The sequence below is a fragment of the Mesoplodon mirus genome (genome assembly GCF_964341445.2).
Source record: "Mesoplodon mirus genome assembly, chromosome: 11".
Lineage (NCBI taxonomy): Eukaryota > Metazoa > Chordata > Mammalia > Artiodactyla > Ziphiidae > Mesoplodon > Mesoplodon mirus.
The window spans coordinates 73,169,935-73,190,161 of record NC_138987.1 but is presented as its reverse complement, the minus strand read 5'-3'; the positions used below and the strand labels follow the sequence as shown (position 1 = coordinate 73,190,161).

At 37.2% G+C, this 20,227-nt stretch overlaps 1 protein-coding gene across 1 annotated transcript in view; it reads left to right on the top strand.

Annotated features, from left to right (window-relative positions):
- PTPRR (protein tyrosine phosphatase receptor type R) overlaps window positions 1-20,227 on the top strand; it is a 281,762-nt gene that overhangs the window by 160,398 nt on the left and 101,137 nt on the right. Inside the window, exons 3-5 of the mRNA XM_082636126.1 lie at window positions 2,723-2,836; window positions 5,888-6,043; window positions 12,816-12,926. Of these exons, the coding sequence (XP_082492252.1) occupies window positions 2,723-2,836; window positions 5,888-6,043; window positions 12,816-12,926 (381 nt within the window). The remainder of the gene's footprint in view (window positions 1-2,722; window positions 2,837-5,887; window positions 6,044-12,815; window positions 12,927-20,227) is intronic.

The following is a 20,227-nucleotide window of genomic DNA, read 5'->3' as shown; positions in this document are numbered from 1 at the left end:
AAGAGCATTATAATCCCTTTTAAAGTTAAAATTTTCAGTCATTTGTATGTTAAATAATAGAAATGACCAAATGGGTTTAGAATAAGACTAAAGTATATCTTGTACTGTTATATGGTAATTTTGAAGTTGTGACACTGTCATTGCCATGGAAATTTATATTCTATCATAGCTGTTATGATCTCAACTAATAGGATGAGAAGAAGCTATGTATTTCTAGCATCTATCCAGGAGGAAGGTGGTAACATATATCCTCTTATTATAGGAAGTCATATTTATTTTATTTTCTCGGAAATAAAATTCTCATTTTGTCTAAGATCCTTTCTTTTTCTCAAATTGTGATCATACATAGTGTCTGGCATGTATTAGGCCCTCAAATACGTATTTTTTTTGTTTGTACTGTATTTTAACATCACTATTTTATGGTGAATAGTCAGAAATACATGTATGTACTCTGGAATCAATCCAGCTTTTCACAGGCAAGCAGAGAACTGAGGCAAATTATTCAAATGTTTGATGCAATGAACCAGAAGATGGCAGTTTTAAACTAATTATTTCAACTCACTTCTTCATTTTAGTTAGGGAGTCAAAATTTCTGTTTTAAATGCACAGTTTTACCTTCTTGGAAAGTTGCCATTTTGAGTGATTTTAAATCTTGCGTTCCCATTTCACTTCCATACACCATTTCGACCTAAGGAAGTTAGACTTTAATACTGTTTCCACAGTTACAAGCTTCGTTAATCATGGCCCTGGGAACTGAATTCTCAAGTGTGTGCACAACCCCCTCGACTCTCAGTTCCCAGCGTAGACCATTGGCTCCAAATCCTGCCCGTGGGAATCAAGGGCTGTGCCTGCCTGCTCACCCTGCCTGACAAACACTGCTGGTGAGCCAGAAGTCAATGGTTCCTCATCAGTGTTTGCAGGAACCAAGGAACCCATCTCTGCAAAGAAACTCCAATCTCTTGGCAATTTCCACAGGCTTACAGAGCTGAAAGTAAGCTGTTGCAAGGAAACCTCTGTTTCTCAGAGCCACCAGGTGGATTTAGTTTTTCTAATCTCTTGGATTTTCCATAAAGCATGTTTCCATAAAACATAAATCATGCTTAAAAGTATAATGTTTTTCTCATTACTGCATTTCCATATCCTACTCATCCTTCAGGATTGAGCTCAAGTCTTACCTTCTGCATTAAAATGTGTTTTTACATAATGGAAACATTTTTAGACTATAGAAAAGTACAGAGGATAATATAGCAAACAACTGTGAACCATTAGATGACTTTTATTTAATAAAAAAATTATTACTGATGGTGTTAATGTAACTTTTCTACCTACTCCCAGCGTTAATTCTCCTTTTGCCCTCCCAGGAGCAAGTTGTACCTTATAGTTGGGGTGTTGGGTAGAATTTTCAATAGCTCTTCCCTTTTGTGGATCTCAATTTTTTGCCAGGAGTCCAGTTCCAGCTGCCTAACATGACCAAGCTCTATGGCCCCTGCCCCTATGCAAGTATTAAAAGATCCTAAGGTAGAATAGCAGTCTAGAGCTTTAGCTGGGTCTGCCATTTTGACTGGGAACCATTACACCTCTTTTGACCTCCCCAACTCCCTCTGATTCCTGTAGCAATAAGTATTTGGTCCAGTTTCCAATCACTTATTTTGTACCAACTTTATGTATAGAGGATTTATTATTTCTTAACAAAACTATAAATTATTGGAACAGTATTATTCTTCTTCTACAGCATACTGGGAGAAGGTCCTCTGAGAGTTCTTACACTATAGTAGATTATACTTGTAAGCCAATCTCTTTATCATAGAAGTGTGTACATAGAAGTGTGCCTCACTTTATAGAAAAAAATGATATTGCAGACATCCAACAGTTACTGATAACCTACTATGGTCAAGTTAGCGAATTAAGCATTATAAAATAAGAAATGCATATAAAGGTTTGGTTTCCCCACCTTGTAAAGTATCTATTTCAAGTGATTATGGTGTATTTTTGAAAATACATAGTTAACTAGTTTATGTTGTAAATGTAATAATAGCACCCATGGCTTAAATTAAGGATGTAGTGTTAATTGCATAACTTGATTTATATTTTAGGAATTTTAAAATATTTACTTGTCCTTTTCCAAAACAACCTGAAGATTAAGAGTGTTTGCCCAAGCAATGGAATAAGAATTGTTTACCTTAGATTTAATCATCAGTTCCATTGACTTCTTTACCAGAGTTGGAAGATGCATTATTGCAGCTCATTCTTTTGCCTTGCACTGGCAGCAAAATCACTATATAGAGAAACTGCCAAGTCTGGTGTTATGGAACTTACACAGCATCTTCCTCTCTGTGACTGTGTGTGAACACAAATTAAAGATGTCCTCTGGCTTGGATTACTGAAATATACTTGGCTGCATATTACATTCTGTCATCTGGACATAAACCAAAATAAACCAACACACATTTCAGTGAAATTCTTTATGAATTGATCATTCATATGATTCTTGATTATAACTAGACAAATTGCATTGTTGTACAATATACCATCTTCTTAAGTAAGACCATTTAAAATTTCACATAAAATGTCCCTATAATTTTTTTATCTCCATTAAAAATGCAATAAATCACCATGAGTGTGAATTTTTCGAAGTCACAGGAATTGTTGTGGTCAGTCATCCGTCAGGAACTGAATGTCCAAAATCAAAGATTTACTATAATTTGAATTTTTTATTTTCCAGACACTGCAAATGGATGTAAATAGGCTGAACATAACCTTGCTTCGGATATTCCGCCAAGGAGTGGCCGCGGCTTTAGGACTCTTACCCCAGCAAGTGCACATCAATCGCCTCATTGTAAGATGCCAACATTTCGCATTCCCAGATTACAAGCTTTGATCTTTATTGCAGGGCTCAAGAATAATGAACAATAATAAGGAACACCCATGCTATAGTTTTATGGTCCATGAGCCAAATCTGGCATAACACCTGTTTCTGTAAAGAAAGTTTTATTTTAACAAATCACACCTATCTGTTTACATATTGTCTAAGGCTTCTTTCACACTACAATGGCAGAGTTGAGTAGTTGCAACAGATTGTCTGTCTAAATTAAAAGCTAAAATATTTGCTATCTGGCCCATTACAGAAAAAGTTTGTCAACCTTCTCGTAGTTCAAGACTAGCTATCCTGGTAGGTATGAATAGAAGGGCCCAAAATACTTGTCTCACCGACGGGATACTACTCCCAAAATATTCTCCCTAAGACGGAAACCTTCTGTATCAGGTAAGGCACTATCTCCAGACAGCATCTGTTAAAATCCCTTCAAGCATATCAGGATGAGGGGCTTCCCTGGTGGCGCAGTGGTTAAGAATCTGCCTGCCAATGCAGGGGACATGGGCTCAATCCCTTGTCCAGGAAGATCCCCACATGCCGCAGAGCAACTGAGCCCGTGCGCCACAACTACTGAGCCTGCGCTCTAGAGCCCACGAGCCACAACTACTGAAGCCCGCGTGCCTAGAGCCCGTGCTCCGCAACAAGAGAAGCCACCGCAATGAGAAGCCTGCGCACCGCAAAAAGTAGTCCCCGCTCGCCGCAACTAGAGAAAGCCCGCGCAGCAACGAAGACACAACGCAGCCAAAAATAAATAAATAAATAACTTTAGACATATATATATATATATATATATCAGGATGAAGGATAGTGAACACATAGGCAGAGGATTTTGAATAAAGAATAAAGAAGAACCATGCTTAAGGACAGCAGTCCAAGTACAATGCAAGAATAGCCTTGAAAAAGTCGAGAGAAAACTTGGATGGGTGTCTGAGGTGGGGATGAAGGAAGCCCAAAGGACCTTTTGTATAAGGCTCACTTTAGACCGATCTATCACCCACATCCTTTCTTTCCCCCTTCTCCTCAGTGTTTAGGGACCTTGATATCATTCAACTACATGTTCCCATCTGCACTTGAAGGTGGGTGTAAGCAAAGACAAAGAAAGGCAAATTCAAATCTTACGACTTTCTCTTTGTAAAAAGCTAATTATCCGAGGTTCCTGTGAAAAAGGACTTTAGAATCATTTTACAGTTTTAAAATTGTTCTTAATTTCCCCTGCATTAGAAACTTAAGCAAGGACTTCTTGTTCTTCTTGCCTTAAATCCTTACGCTCCTGCTTGAGTTCAGTTTTATACTGCATCAACACCTGCATTTCCCACTATGGAGAAGAATTTGCTTTTATTTTGGTTTAGAATTTTTGTTTCTTTTCATTTTTTTTCTGTGTGGAGGGTGAATTGTTTTCATCCCCATAATAACTTTTGTTCTGTGAGTCAACTATTTTCTGGGACTAAATAAGCTTTTAAAAAAAACCAAGTTTTTAACTCACTAGCATAGAAGAAGAAATACAGCATTTCCCATTACCATGAAAGAGTGAAATAGGTTATTTATATCCAGGGTGTACCTTGCTCAAGTGAGAAGTGAGGTATTATAGATGTCTTAGATCTAGATCTAGATTTTATATATATATACTCAGATATCTTAGATATACTTTTATGTATATAGATTTAAAGAGTGTAATAGCTCTTTGAAAGGATAAAAGAGGGATTTGCCACACCCAGAGGGGGATATGCATATCCTCAGAGAATGTTAGTAGCATTTATGCATGTCTATTTCTAAGAGTAGTTCTTATAATAGTTCAAGTTATGATGATACCTGAGGCAGCGGAGTACGGTGATTCAGAGTGTGTGCTTTGGAGACAGACACAAAATTCTACTCCATTTCCAGCTTGGCCATGTCCCAGCTCTATGACCTAAGACAAGCTACTTAATGTTCCTTCATTTACAAAATGAAATAACTTAATACCTCTGTCCTGGAGATAACAGATTTAAGGCACATGGGAGCATGACAAGCCCAAAACAAGTGCTCTCTTCCTACTATTGTTGTTATTAGGTCATAAACTATTTAAATTATTATAAACATGTTTCACATCAGTATTATGCAATATTTAGTCATTATCTGTTGTTCACTGCAAACACAGAAACATTTTTCCTGGATGACTCGTAGTACTCCATTTTATACGTGGCTGAACTTCTGATAAATTGCATTAAAAGAAAACTTTCTAAAAAAAAAAAAAAGAAAGAAAATTTTCTAGCAGGAGGAAACCCCATGTATCAAAAAGAAAAGACTAACAACAATTTTCTTTTATAAGTGCTTTGTATAAGTTGTCAAAGAGAATCTATCAAAGGCAGTGTCATTTTTGTGTAGTGTTTGTTTTTTATGGGTATGTGGCATATCAGCCATTTAAGGTAAGAAATCCTCTCTCTCTGTTTCAGGTAATGAGGTCATACTAATAGGAAAGTAACATGATATCATTGCATAACATTGTTTCTACCAAACAATAGATCTTAAAGGTTTGACATATTTAAGGTGAAGAACAGGATCAGGGAAGCAACTTCAAAGACAGCATCACCTTCCTTAGTCCAGCCTTCAATTAATACAAGTTATAAAAATATATATATATGGGATGGTGATGTCTAATAATTGTACTGTTAAATCAGGTTTTACTTAATTCATTTAATTGATTTTAAAATGCTTCTTTAAACACAATTACTCGGGAAACATCTGAACAATATATCTCAAAAATTACAATACTGAATGGAAAATAAACCAGCATCGAATAAAATATAAAATTACAAAGCTAGAGGTGTCAACTAATTGAAAGAAGGCCATTTGAAGATTTCGGGCTTTGGGCTGCTAATATTAAGTGTACCAGGAATACCTAATAAAGGTGATCTCCAAGATGTCTTTTAGGATTCTAAAGCTCTGATTTTCTTTAATGTTTCTAGAAGAAAGGCAAATATATTTCCCAAAGTTGTTTAAAATGTCTATTAACATATACAAATAATCTGCTTTTACTAGGGAAAGAAGAACAGTGTTGAACTATTTGTGTCTCCCATAAACCGAAAAGCAGGAATTTCTGAGGCTCTGCCATCTGAGGAAGTGCTGCGTTCACTTAATATCAATGTTTTGCATCAAAGTTTATCCCAGTTTGGAATTACAGAAGTCTCGCCTGAGGTAGGCTGTTTCATGGAATATTTCATTTAAAAATTTGCACAGTTAGCATGACATGACCCAATACTAGGAGGCTTTGAGATGAAAGCTGTTTATCGTGTGTTATTTGATAATATAAAAATCTCCCTAAGGGTCAAAATTCTCTGATTTCACATTGTATGTTTCTTCCTTAAGGAAGTTCATTTTCATGTCAAAGTTTCACTTTTTGACACTTTCTTCTCCAATCTTTATGGCCTTATAATTTATTTTGACTTATCCAACAAATTGCCCAGAAGAAAAGCTGTTCAGGTATATTTGTCAATTGATTACTTTTATTGAATTTTACTGAATTTTGGGTGTCCCCAAAAACACCCTCAAATCTTTCCTCCTCAACAGGTTTACTCCTCATTGTCTTCATTGTCAAAATGGTCCCTTTTTTCCACTACCTTGGGATTAATTTGAAATCTGATTTTTCTTTTGCTGAGGAACCCAGTCTTAAGAACTATGAATATCTCCTTCATAGTGCTTTCTAAATTCGGCACTTTTCAGATTTCCCCCACCACTCCAATACTCTCATTCCTGAATAAATCCAGTCTCTTTTTTACTTCACCTACTCCATCCCACTCCAAACTTGCTAGAATGAACATCATCCCAAACATATGTAATTAAATTCACAGAATCAAAGAATTAGACCTAGAGGGAACACATGCGAACATTTTAAAGATACAGAAAGTAAGGCCCGTAGAAATTAAGTGATTTCATCAAGGTGACAAAGCAAATGAGGTATAAAGCAATATTTAAAATCTAGACACCTTATTCCTAGTCTATTTCCCTTTGCAGTAAAGTGCACTGCCTCTCATTACAGCAAATGCCGCAGGTGTGGTATAAAAAGCTTTGGTACAAGATTGAGCTTGAATCCCACAGCCAGTACTTAAAATGTGTGTGACCTTGGGTGATTTAATCTCTGTGAGATTAAGTCTGTCTTTACATAGTATCAACCTCTCTGAGCCTCAGTTTCTTCATATCCTAAATGATTATAGAAAAAGAAAGGAAGGAAGGAAGGAAAAAAGTAAGGGAGGGATGGAGGGAGGGAGGAAGGAAGGAAGGAAGGAGAAAAAGAAGGAAGGGAGGAAGGAAAAGAAAAGAAAAGGAAAGGAAAAATGGGTAGAGTCCTTATCTTATAAACTTGAAATATGAATAAAATTTTTAAATTTAAAAAAATACATGGAAATCTTCACAAAGAGTAGGCACTGAACAAATGTAATTTGACTGCAGAATGAAAATGTATTTCATCATTGAACCACGACTGTAATAACAACCTCCAACTGGTCTTCCTACATTTAGTGTTGCTTCCCTCCCTGCTCTCTCTGCTGCCAACCCCAGCTCACAGACGCACGTGCACATGCACACATGCACACATGCACACAGTGTTTTCTTTCTTGCCACCAGAGTAATCTTTCTAAAAACAAATCTGGCCATGCCCTCCTAACGTCATGACTCTTCTTTGGCTTCCTAAATCCTGTAGAATCAAGTCTGGATATCTTAATATGGTATATGGTTCTTTGTGTGCTGAGTTTATCATTGTTGAACAACACTCTCTTAGTTTATGCTTCAGCCATTCCAAACTTAATAGACACCAGGACACCCCACACCATTTCTTCCCTCCATGCCTCTGTGTACGTTGGTCCATCTGTGCACCTTTCATGTTTCAGGATCAGTCCACTGTATAGTGAAGCCTTCCCTTGTACCTCCACAGATGTGGGCGCTGGCTTTGTGTTCTCATTGAGCTTAGTACAAAAACCCCTTACCAGACATTGGCCATCATGTCCATCTCTGCACTGTCATTCCTTGAGAGCATTTCATTTCATTTTATCTGTGTCTTCAGTGCCTTCATTCAGGGCCTGGCATACATTAGGCATACAAATAGCCAAGCGCTGGGCTAGGTGGTGTCCAAAGTCAGAAAAATAAATGAATAAGCAAACAAATACACAAACAAATAAAATAAGATTTTTGCTTTCAATGAGTCCTAATAAGGCAACAAGAGACAAGCAGATAAGGAAAATACAGGGCTATGATAACATAACCGCACTGTGCCATGGGAGTTTTGAGAAAGAAGAGGTCACTTCATGCTTCAGAGAGACCAGGAGAAAGGTCAACATGAGCTTAAACACCCAGACCCCTCCCCAGCCCTCCCTGCATGTGACTCTGAAGAGGCTCCCTTTTGTACAACAAACCAAACTCCATGCCCATAGTTCAAGCCCCTCACAGACTGACTTGCACACATCTTGCTCTGCACAAGTCTTCTTTAAAATTTAAAAAGGCCATTAGATTAATTTATTCTGCTTCCCATAAGCTTTCAGTGAATAATATAAGCATTTCATCCTGTTGCTTTATTCTGAGTTTAAATGCCATTCTGAAGGCTTTAGGAATATGACAGCTTAGTGAGTCATCCAGATTTGTGGACCAAGAGAAGCTCACCATACCAAAAAATTAATTAAACTCAAGTATTTGGGGGTCCTCCAACACACCTCAGACTGGTGAAGGCAAGGAGCTTAGCCTGAATGCCTGTCACAGAACTATTAGCCCTCAATAGACCACAGGTCTGTATTGCATTTGAATAATGAAAGTGTATTTGATGATCAAAATACGATGTTTTCTTATAAAATTATGGGAATCTAAAAATCTAGGAAATCTAGAAACTATTATATTACAGGAGACTGGGAAGTATTTTAATTGGATATAAGGAGCATTTCATCAGGGACTGGTGTATTGTTTGAGCGTTTTGTTCTGGCACTTCTAGAATGGGCCCAGCGGCACCCTCTGATGGGAAGCTCTAACTGCAGACAGGAGAGAGCCATCTGCAGTGTGCACGGGCCCGCAGAGGGAGCTTCAGACACATACAGTCCAAGAGGCACTGCAAAAGCATTTGTTGATAGTTGTTTAAGCTGATAGGTATTCTGTGATTTTTCCCACTTCTTTATTCATCATTTGTGGTAAATGTGTAATAACAGCTTATGCTTCAACCCATTCTTTCACATTTCTATCCCCAAATTATAGCTCTGTTATGGTAACATGTTTATTACCAGAACAAAAAAAGGAATATTGGTATTTTGGGTTTTCATCCTTTACATGGATTACAGAACATGGTGAATGCTGTCTCAAAGCATCTCTTCCTACGCTTTTATTAATTACTTTCAGGGAAGGGTGTGTTTTTTGTCGTTGCCACTTCTTTATTTGCTTGATTTTATTTAAATCAGAAATGACTCTTGGGAAACAAAGACAATTACCAAATAGAGATTTCCTTTTGCTTATTCATCTATTTTTACTTCAAATTTAAGTTTCTTGAGAGACAAAGGCATTATTTCTTTTATATATTTATATATGGTACCTGGAACATTGGAGGACCTCAAATATTATTTTATAATAAGATGCTCCTAAAAATTAAAAACCAGACTTCCTCTTGCCTAATAAGTTAAATCTCAGGGAAATAAAATTAAAGCATTGTTTTAGTTTCTATTTTTAGATGTTTTTACAAAATTAAATGTCTATTGAAGCAGTACATTCTGCAATGATAGTGAAAAAAATGTTTTAGGATTTTGTTGTTGTTCAGTTGCAAATTACCACAGTTTCGCAGGTCTTATGTTTCAAAGGAGGAAGTTACCTTCTTTAAATAACAGGACAATGTACTGACTGATACTTTCATGGCATGTTTACAAAGAGAAAAAAAAATCATACCAAATAAATATAAATCATAATCCACGAGTTTAGTGATTGTTCCTTTAAACATTAGCCAGCAGTCTAAAGAATTATATAGTCCTAGCCATACAGTGCCGAGGAGGAATGCAATCAATGTTAACATGGGTCAGATCTCTCAGACTGAATTGTTTACCTTGGGCATGATACAGTGGAAGTTTGGCATTTATCTAACAAAACCATATTGTTGTAGAATACAACTCACTTATCTGCCTAAATCAATTAATTAACCAGCTAATTTATAACATTTCCACTTTATTCTTATTCTGTGTGCTCCATCTCTCTAAAGAGATGTAGCTCTGAAAGTCTCTGTATCATCTCTCTCAGCATTTGGGGTCAGAATTGGTTTTAAAAAAAGAAAAGAAAAGAAAACTATAGTACATCAAATTATTAAACAGGATATAGAGAAGCCATTGCTATCACTACCAGAAACTGCCCAAATTTTATACAATCAAACAAAACAAAACCCAGCAGCTTCTTTCACTGTCACAAAGCTAAAGAGAAAGTGATATTGTTGTGACATAAGATGTTAAGATGATACAGCGCATTGGTTTGACCCAGCCATGGAGTCTCTGAATTATTGAACCCTCAGTCCCCTGTCAAAATGTAAAAGGCGTCACATTAACCTTATACAAAAGTTATATTGGAGATCCTTGTGAATTACAATCTTATGACTTGTGGGATCTTAACTACAAACTTTTCCATTTATTACCCTGCCTTTATCAAGGTTTTTAGATCTCTGTACAAATATAGTAGTGCTCAGCAGGGCTAGCATGACTCAGAAGGAAATCTATTTACCAAGAAAGTGCAGTGGCTAAGTTCTAGGAGTTCTAAACATGTGTCTTTCTAACTGGCGGCGGGGGATGGAGGGGTGGGAGGTTAATTCCTCCATCATTACTGCTTTGGTTAAAAGAGAAAACAAAATAGATTTGTCTTAAGCAGAAAGGAACCTGTTGGTATTCCAGGAGGTGTGGAACTATAGTAGGAAAACAAGAAATGAACCAAATCAGGTTAGGAACACAAAATCTCTTTCCACCCACCTAACCACTTCTTTTTTAATCCAAATTTTACATGAACTAAAGCTCAGATCCTCACACTTAAATTTGACAAATTTATGCTGCCTACTTGAAGGCTTAAGTGGTTTGCTTTTATAGCAAGCAATAGATGCTATTTATTTGCCTGCAAAAAACTCATTTCCATATTATACTTGATTTCTACAAGAGTTTTCTATTAGTTTCCAGCTATGTGCACAGAAACATTGGAATAAAATATGATCTGACTAAGGTCAATGAGTAAAAGACACGTTGTCACTTGAACCCAAGATTTCCTTTTCAGGACATATTGGTTTCTACTCCTTTCATCAAGAAAGTATTTTCAGATTCTCCATCAACTTACCATTTATGTATTTTAAAAACATGCATAAATCATTTCTTGCATCTATAAATGTGTCTATGTCTTAAAGAAGGCAAGATATTACAGTGAGCATATCTATATTTTACAAGCAAAGGAAATGGAAACTCAACTACTTCAAGCAATAGAAGTCTTCCTCACATAGTTATTGTAACCACAATTGAACTCAAAGATCCTTTCCATTCTGTTTTGTTCAACTCCCCACCAAGACTCGCTTGAGTTTCAGGATAAAAGTTTTCATAAAATATTTTTCAAGGCAAATATTTCTTTTTGTCTAGGTTACAAATGTGGAATGCATTTTATTTTTTTTAAGTCTTGAAAAATAATTAACAATGATTTCCAAGTTCAGACACCTACAAGTACAGGTTTCGCTGAAGGCTTTTTTTTTTTTTTTCTTTTTGAGACAACTACTATTTATTTCTCATGATTCTGTAGGTTGACTAGGATCAGCTGGGTGGTTCTTCTTTTCCACATAGTATAGGCTGAAGTCATCCCAGTGGTTACATTAAGCTGGGAATTCATCTGACGCTGGAATGCACAAGATGACCTCTCATTCTCCAGGGCCACTCTCCATGTGGCCTTTCATCATTCACTATCATGCTTCTCAAGGCTTTCTTAATCATTAGAGACATCTCAACCAAAAGGGGAAAAAGCAGACTCCAACAAAATGTAATTTTAGATGAGTGGGAGCATTTGACTTGATTTAACCTTTATATTTTTTTCCTAATTTTGGACCATTTGGTTTCAAGCTCAATTTTCTTTAAGCATAAATCTATAAATTTCACTGAATTATTAAATTTCATTACATTATTATAAGATGTGATTTTAGTAGATGTGCTTTTTTAAAAAGAATGAGTAAAATAAAACTAAACCACTCATTCACATGTTATTCATGCTTTTTCTCTACCCTTCCACCCCTCAAATAGTAAGCTAAGTAAATAAACAAAGAGAGAAATAAATTAAAGTAAAACCGTTTTCCCTTTTAGTGCCAAATAATTCTGGACATTCTGGTGTTCCCTGTTGCTTAAAATAAGATATAAAATCCTAACAATTTATGTGGTTAAAGTGGTACATTAATCAGATTTTGACAAAATAGACTGCATTTTTAAAAAAAGATTTCATAAAAGAAAAAAAAAGACAATGATGCCGACATTGTTGCTCTGTTTATTGATGCATCGTGAGATTTTGTTTGCACCTGTTTCACTTCTGTTTAAAAGCTGAAAGCAGTATTACAGCACGTAAAGCAGGGTGTTGATGTTATGGGAGGAGCCTGAAAGCAGAGTAAAGAGAGCTTCGTAAACAATTTCCTCAGCACAGAAAAGAACAGAACTCTCTCACCTGTGAACCAGGTAGTTTCCAAGAGAGTCCTTGAGGGACATTCACAAAGCCTAGGGCCGGATATGCCATGTCGGGCATGCTTGTTCCTGTGCAGGAGATAAAATAGCGTCTTAACGTATAAGAACGGCAATCCAATGTCTTAGATCAGATTGAGAAGCAGCTCTGGCAGCGGGGGATGTAGGTGTGTTCTACTACACTGAATGGAATCAAGCTGAAAATATGTTTAGTGTCTGATAAGAAAGCCAGTCTCCTCAAGCTCTCATTTAACATCGGACTTTCTGTTTTGCTTTCAAAGAAAAATGTTTTACAAGGGCAGCATGAAGCGGACAAAATCTGGAGCAAAGAAGGATTTTATGCTGTTGTCATTTTTCTCAGCATATTTGTTATTATAGTAACGTGTTTGATGGTAAGTTTGCTTCTTTATATATTTTATCTTTACTGAGTCCACTGCTTAATATTATTGGATATATTGCCATTCAAAAGAATGTTGAAAAGACTGAGAACAGAAGCAAGACTATGACCCTGTTAGGTTGGGAATATTTCACATCTGACAGCAGAGTGATAGCTAAAGGAAAACCTACGGAATTATGGATTCTGACCTGCAGAATAAGGCTGTAATTGTACTGAGGCTTTTCGTAACTTGATCAACCCTGAGAACGAAGTTTAAGAAAGTGATTTACCGAAGTCAGTGGAATCCTCAAAGCCATTTAAGTCTCATGGGTACACTTTGGACTTGCTTTATTTCTTCTTTTATATTATCTTTATGCAACTTGGGAAAACTTTTATAAAGAAATATGTCTTGGGGCTAGCTTACTTCTTAATGAGTAAAAATAAGGTTTTCTTATTTTTAAAGGGCCTTGAAAGTAATATATGAAATTCCAGGCATGGAAAGGAGACGATTATAGGCTAAAGGGCTAAACAATCCATAATCAATTAATTTTTTAGGTGAATGAATAATGTAAAAGTATGAAAGTATACACTGCAAATAGCTCTGTAAATTACAAATTATAGATATGAAGACTTTAAAAGTATATTTCATATTAAAAATATAGAACCCCAGATAAACCTAAACACACTAGACTAGGCAGTGCTCTTTGGTACTGAATGAGTTGTTACCTTTCCAATAGAATGATAAGATTTTCCTATTCTTTTGAAAATTCTGTGATATAACTTAAAATATTTGAAGTTTGCAGATGGGTTTTAATATCTTTTCTTCCTGTGTGCTATGTTCTTTTTAATTTTGCACATTTTTAAAAACATTCCTTCCTTAGTTTTTAAAAGCCCCCCCCCAAAGACATCATGCTAATTATTCTTCCCGCAAGCAACAGTGTTGCTAAGTGTCTTAACGGATTTTGTTTATTTCTGCTCCTCCTCCTGGAGGAGGTTTATGTTAGAAAGATTAGGGCTCCGTTTGGAAAACAGAGGCTGAGTGGGTCTCAACTTGAAGGATTTAAAACAATTAAGGCCTTGAATAGGGTGAAGATGGGCATATTTCCTAGAATCTAAAATACAGAAAGCAGCAAGCTCCCATTCACCCTAAAGTTTCTATTATCATGAATTTAGAGGCATCTCCTATGGGCCAGGCACTAAGAGAGAAGATTTCTAAAAATTGTGACAATATCAACAAAAGAATAATTTAAGAATTGAGTAAGAAAATTGATTTTTATATCTTAAATAGTGGAGATTAAGGGTAAAGAATTTTAATGAAAGTTGGAGGTTTTATGGAAATTTTGGCAGAGACCTCTAGGCATTTTTTAGGTAGAGAGGGTGTGGTTCCTTGTTATGGTTAATTATTTTTTAAAATATGTGGTTCTTTTTTAAATAAAGGGAATCTCAAGTGTTGTCCTCCCTCTCATAAGTCACAATTAGGGTATTTTTCTGCTTGGAACATTGGAAGGAAGGGAAGGATAGAAAGGGACACAGAGTGATAAAAATAGAGATTATTCAGGGAGTAAATACTTACAATTCAGAAGAGCAAAGGCAAGGAGGAAAGTGGGAAAGCAGATTCCCGAGCAGCTGGTGAGTCCTAGAGGGCTGAGAGAGACAGTGCAGAGGTTGCCATTCACTTGTTAGATATGCTCCAGATTCTGCATCTCCAACTCAGGGAGCGCCCCTGTATCCACCATGACTGGATGAACTCCTGCCTGACAGACTGATCACAAATAGTAATAGGACTTGTAGTAGCCACACCCTCAACTACCTGGGGCCAGGGAACAACTAACTCTTCCTTTCCCAGTGTCTGCAAAACATCCATGTAAAATTCAAAAATCTAAATAAGGCTACTTCAAAGTTACTAGAACAAACTGAGAAAGGAATGTTTCAGAAGTGTGTAGGTGATCGCTCCCTACTGGGCTGGTAGGTAGGTTCATCCATTCATTCAATCCAGGAATTCCTGCAGAGGGCTCTCTGTGAGCCTGTTGATGGCCCTGTGGACAAAGGAAGGAACAAGAAGATGAGGTCCCTGTGTTCATGAGTCCTATAGTCCAGAGGGGCACCCAGACAATAATTACATTAACATTTTTTAAAATCAAGTAGTGACCGTATTCTGTGATTCCAAGTATATGACATTCTGGCAGAGGCAAAACTATAGAGACCGTAAAAACATCAGTGGTTGCCAGAAGCTGTGGGATGAATAGTTGGACTTTTAGGGCAGTGAGACTATTCTGTTTGATACTGTAATGGTGCGTGCATGACATTAGAGATTTGTCAAAACCCATAGAATGTACAACAGTGAGAGTGAGCCCTAATCTACATTCTAGACTTCATTAATGATAGCATATCAGTGTAGGCTCAATAGTAACAAGTCTGCCACATGAATGCAAGATGTTAATAACAGGGAAAGTTGCTGAGGGAGCTATGGGAGAGGTGGTATATGAGAACTCTGTGCTCTCTGATCAGTTTTTCTGTAAACCTAAAACTGCTTTTCAAAAATAAAGTTTAGGGGCTTCCCTGGTGGCGCAGAGGTTGAGAATCTGCCTGCTAATGCAGGGCACACGGGTTCGAGCCCTGCTCTGGGAGGATCCCACATGCCGCGGAGCAACTAGGCCCGTGAGCCACAACTACTGAGCTTGCACGTCTGGAGCCTGTGCTCCACAACAAGAGAGGCCACGATAGTGAGAGGCCCGCACACCGCGATGAAGAGTGGCCCCCACTTGCCACAACTAGAGAAAGCCCTCGCACAGAAACGAAGACCCAACACAGCAAAAATAAATAAATAAATTTAAAAAAAAAGAAAAAGAGAAATGGTCATATAATTAGCATTATAAAAAATAATAATAATAAAAAATAAAGTTTATTAATTTTGTAGAAACTCAAAAGCCTTAAGGGCCATGAAGAGATGATAGTGAGCTGAAGCAATAGGTAGTGGAGCAATCGGAGACATCTGAGACATACGAACATGTAGGGAAGGGGCTCCCTGGCAGAGGATACGGCAGGTGGGGCAGCTGGGCCTCGCTGGTTTCCAGGAGAAGGCTGTAAGCTGAGTGTTTGAGCAGAGCTTCGATGTGATCTGATTTGTGTATTTTAAAAGATTGTGGTCTCTGTTGGTGGCAAGTGGTTGGGGACAGAGCTTGGGGTGAAGTGTGGGAGTAGGAGGACCCTTCTGGCAGCTACTGTATTAGCCTGATGAGAAATATGATGGCGGCCCAGAGTAGAGGGTGGTGGTGTAGATGGAGTGGAGTGAAGGATGGAGATTTATTTGCAGGTGGAACTGACAGGACTTGCTGTGTATTGATTCTCTGGGAGGAAGAAAGAGAAAAATGAAGGATGACTCCTACATTATTTGACTGACTACCTGGATGGGTGGTGCTTCCATTTCCCAGGAGAGGAATGCATTGGAGATGGCGAGTAGTGAGAGAAAAGAAACACATTTTGATTTGTATTCCAACAGTTCTTGAATAAATGAAAGTAGTAGGATGATATATTTCAAACACTCTCTTACTTTTTAATGTGAAAGGGTCACTTTAAAAATAGCAGGGGAACCAGTAGTACAGAAAGGAATTAATATTGATGGAAAAATAAATACTACCTAATAGACAGGATTAAGATGAAGTTATATTTATCTGATACAGCTTAACCACTGACAAGTAAACAGTTCACATTTAGGGACTAGTCAAATGTGATTCTCTAAGATAAGCTTATCTTTGTACTTGTTCAAATGTTTTTGATACTGATCTTGATTTAAAGTAAGTCTTTCCTTGGATCTCTCAGTAATAGTTATACTATCACTTTTGTGATTTTCAAACAAGTATATTCTGGTTTCTGTTTCCCATAATTTTGTTGATTTCATGGCAGAGGAAAAGATATAACTCAGAAATTTCCCTCTGGCATTAATTATGTTTATGAAAGATCGAATGCCATTATTTGTGTCCAAGCCTTTCTCATATCATAGAAATGAAAAGCATGTGGTTTTATTATGAAATTATATAGGTGAATTGCTGTCATGGAGGATTATGTGCTCTGTAACAATAACATAAGCCTTGGCAAGTTTTTTGAAATGTGGCATATTATTTACTTTCCTTAAAATTTAAGAAAAAATGTGTGTTGCCAGGCATAAAATTAGACATGCATGACATTTTCAAATGTGTGACTTATTTAGCACCTCTCAAATGTGAATGTAGAGTGGGTGGTGCAACAAATAGACAAACACAATTTTCCAAAAAAAAATGTGTGGGCAACTTCCAATCCATTCAGTCTGTTTTAGGTGGAAGAATATATTACTAAGAAGAATTAGTCCTTAAGTTGGAATAAATAATAGAAAGAACACCGTTTATCAACTACTTTAGATCTTCAGTGCACTTAGAGGTTTATTAACAAGTGCAAAGGTATTTATGGAATGTAGGTAAAGCTGTCTATAAACCAGATTGCTACTGAAAAGCAATTTTAGAAAACACATAAAAAAGCTGTTTGGGTCAATAAAAGCTCTTGCTTGTTAGACCCATAGAAGAGCCATTCATGTGTCATCCAAAGAGTTTCTCTAGTCATGGTCGTGATAGCTGAGGCAGGAAATTCTTTAGCAGACTACCTACTACAGCCCAAGCATCACAAAGAAAATGCATGTCAAAGGTGGACATAAATAGCCATACTTTTCTAATATGTTATATATAATTCCTAGGGATTGAGGAAAATGGGACTAGATTCCTAGCTGAAACGCTTTGTTTACAGAACCATTTACCAAAGTAGGCATGTCTCAAACTAATTTTCAGGTTTTTTCTGGTTAATAAAAACCATTTAGCTCAAAATACAACCCTCTCAATAATAAGAAAAATAATAATAGCTCAAAATACAACCCTCTCAATAATAAGAAAAATAATAATAACAATAATAATGATTACTTTCTTCTATTTACTGCCATTTACTGGTACTAAATTTACTGCCATTTACTGGTACTAAATTTACTGCCTGGTACTAAACAATGTTTTGTTTGTTTGTTTGTTTTTGTGGTACGCGGGCCTTTCACTGTTGTGGCCTCTCCCGTTGCGGGGCACAGGCTCCGGAGGCGCAGGCTCAGCGGCCATGGCTCACAGGCCCAGCCACTCCGCGGCACGTGGGATATTCCCGGACCGGGGCACGAACCCGTGTCCCCTGCATCGGCAGGCGGACTCTCAACCACAGCGCCACCAGGGAAGCCCTAAACAATGTATTTTTAAAACCACTTTATTGACATACAAAAAGCTGTACATGTTTAATGTAAACAACTCGATGAGTTTGGAGATAAGCACACACCCATAAAACCATCACCACAATCTATGTCATGAACATATATATCACCTCCAAAAGTTTCCTCCTGCCCTCTTTATTTATTATTATTATTTTGTGTTGTGATAAGAGCACTTAAGGTAAGATCTATCCTCTTAGCGAACTTTTGTATACAATACATTATTATTAATTATAGGCCCTATGTATAAACACTTAAATGTATTTTAGTTTCCTAATTTTACTGAAGAGGAAACCAAGAATCAGGGAATATAAGTGACTTGACCAAGAACAAGCAGTGGGTGGGTATATGTGTGTGGGTGTCTGAGGGGAGGCGTTGGAATTCGAACCCAAGTCTATCTGGATTAAAAGGCTGGGCTCTTTACCGTGATCTCATGTATAAAGGAGTCACACTGTTAATTTCTTCCAGTCCTGTCACACTATCTTGTGAACATCTATTTCTGGCCACAAAGGGGTCCAGGAATAAATGGGAATGCCTGTGTTAATCAGAGACATTCAACCCAGACAGAGGTAATAAATGTGTACCACACCATACCTGCTGTTGATACATCTCTATTTTTGCACCTAGTATCTGGTACTGGACATCATTTTTACCCAACTTTCTCTTCTGGAAGCCAGTGAACTCCCAAAAGCGAGGATTGTGTGCTATCTTTGCATCCACAATGTTGTTTCTGGAACGTAGTAACAATTGATTCACTTTTAAACTAAAAGAAATGGATGAATGAACTATTTCATAACTAACTATAAACTACTGCAAAGGACAAATACTATGACTGTTAGTTGGCGGCATCATTTTGAGATTTGAACATATTTTAATCCAAACAGATGTTTTGTGTGTTACCCACCTATGTGTTTTTTTATTGAAATATATTTGACATATAACACTGTGTAAATTTAAGGTGTACAACTTAATAAGATTTTTTTAATGAAAATTATAAGCTGCAAAATAACTTTATAGGATTTTTTTTTAGCTTCGTCTCATTTCTGTGTTTCTCTGGTTCTCTTCTTCCTGCTATTATTTTTTTCTCCTGCTATAGTTTTGAGTTTTACAGATCCTTTCATTCAATATTCCATTCTCTTTCTTTTTTCAAATTACCAAATGACTCTATTGCATCCCAAGACTGAAACAACAAGCTCTTAAAGGGAAAGTCAAAAATATTGACTGGCGGGCTTCCCTGGTGGCGCAGTGGTTGAGAGTCCGCCTGCCGATGCAGGGGACACGGGTTTGTGCCCCGATCCGTACCGCAAAAAAAAAAAAAAAATATATATATATATATATATATATTGACTTGCCATTCCTATGGTAGCTTTTAGGTTAAGTTTGGAAACAAAGTGCATTCATATAGAGAAACATGCATATGGTATATTCCAGGTCTTGATCTGTGCAGAGAAAAATTTCTGACATCACTTTCCCAGAGGCTTTGGAAAAGAGGTTGGGAAGAAGACTGTGGGGATTTAGAAGTCACAGTAGAGTAGAATGGTTACAGGCATAAGTCAGGAAGCCCGGATCCTAGACCTCATTTCTAACCTACCATAAATTATTCAACCGCTCTGGGTTTAAATGTGAAGTGAAGATATTATACCAGATTATTTTTAAGGTCCCTTATACCAGTTTCTTGACAGCAGCACTGCTGACACTTTGGACTGGATAATTCTGTTAGGGGGGAAAGGGGCTGTCCTGTGTATTGTAGGGTACTTAGCATTTTCTCCAGCCTCTGCCCGCTAGATGCCAGTAGCACCCTGCACACACCCCAGTACCACAGCCAAAAAAGGTCTCCAGACGTTGCCAAATGTCCCCTGAAGGGCAAAATCCCTGCCGGTTGAGAAACACTCGGTTAGAGCTTAATTTCATGACAACTGCTCTATTGCCAAGTAGCAACCTCTCCAATTCTTTCCACATTTTGTCAGACAGCCCAAATCTCTCTGCTGAGTATTTAAACAGTGTCTTAGAAGCACTGTATATTCTCCAAGTTCTGCTTTTCCCTAATTACA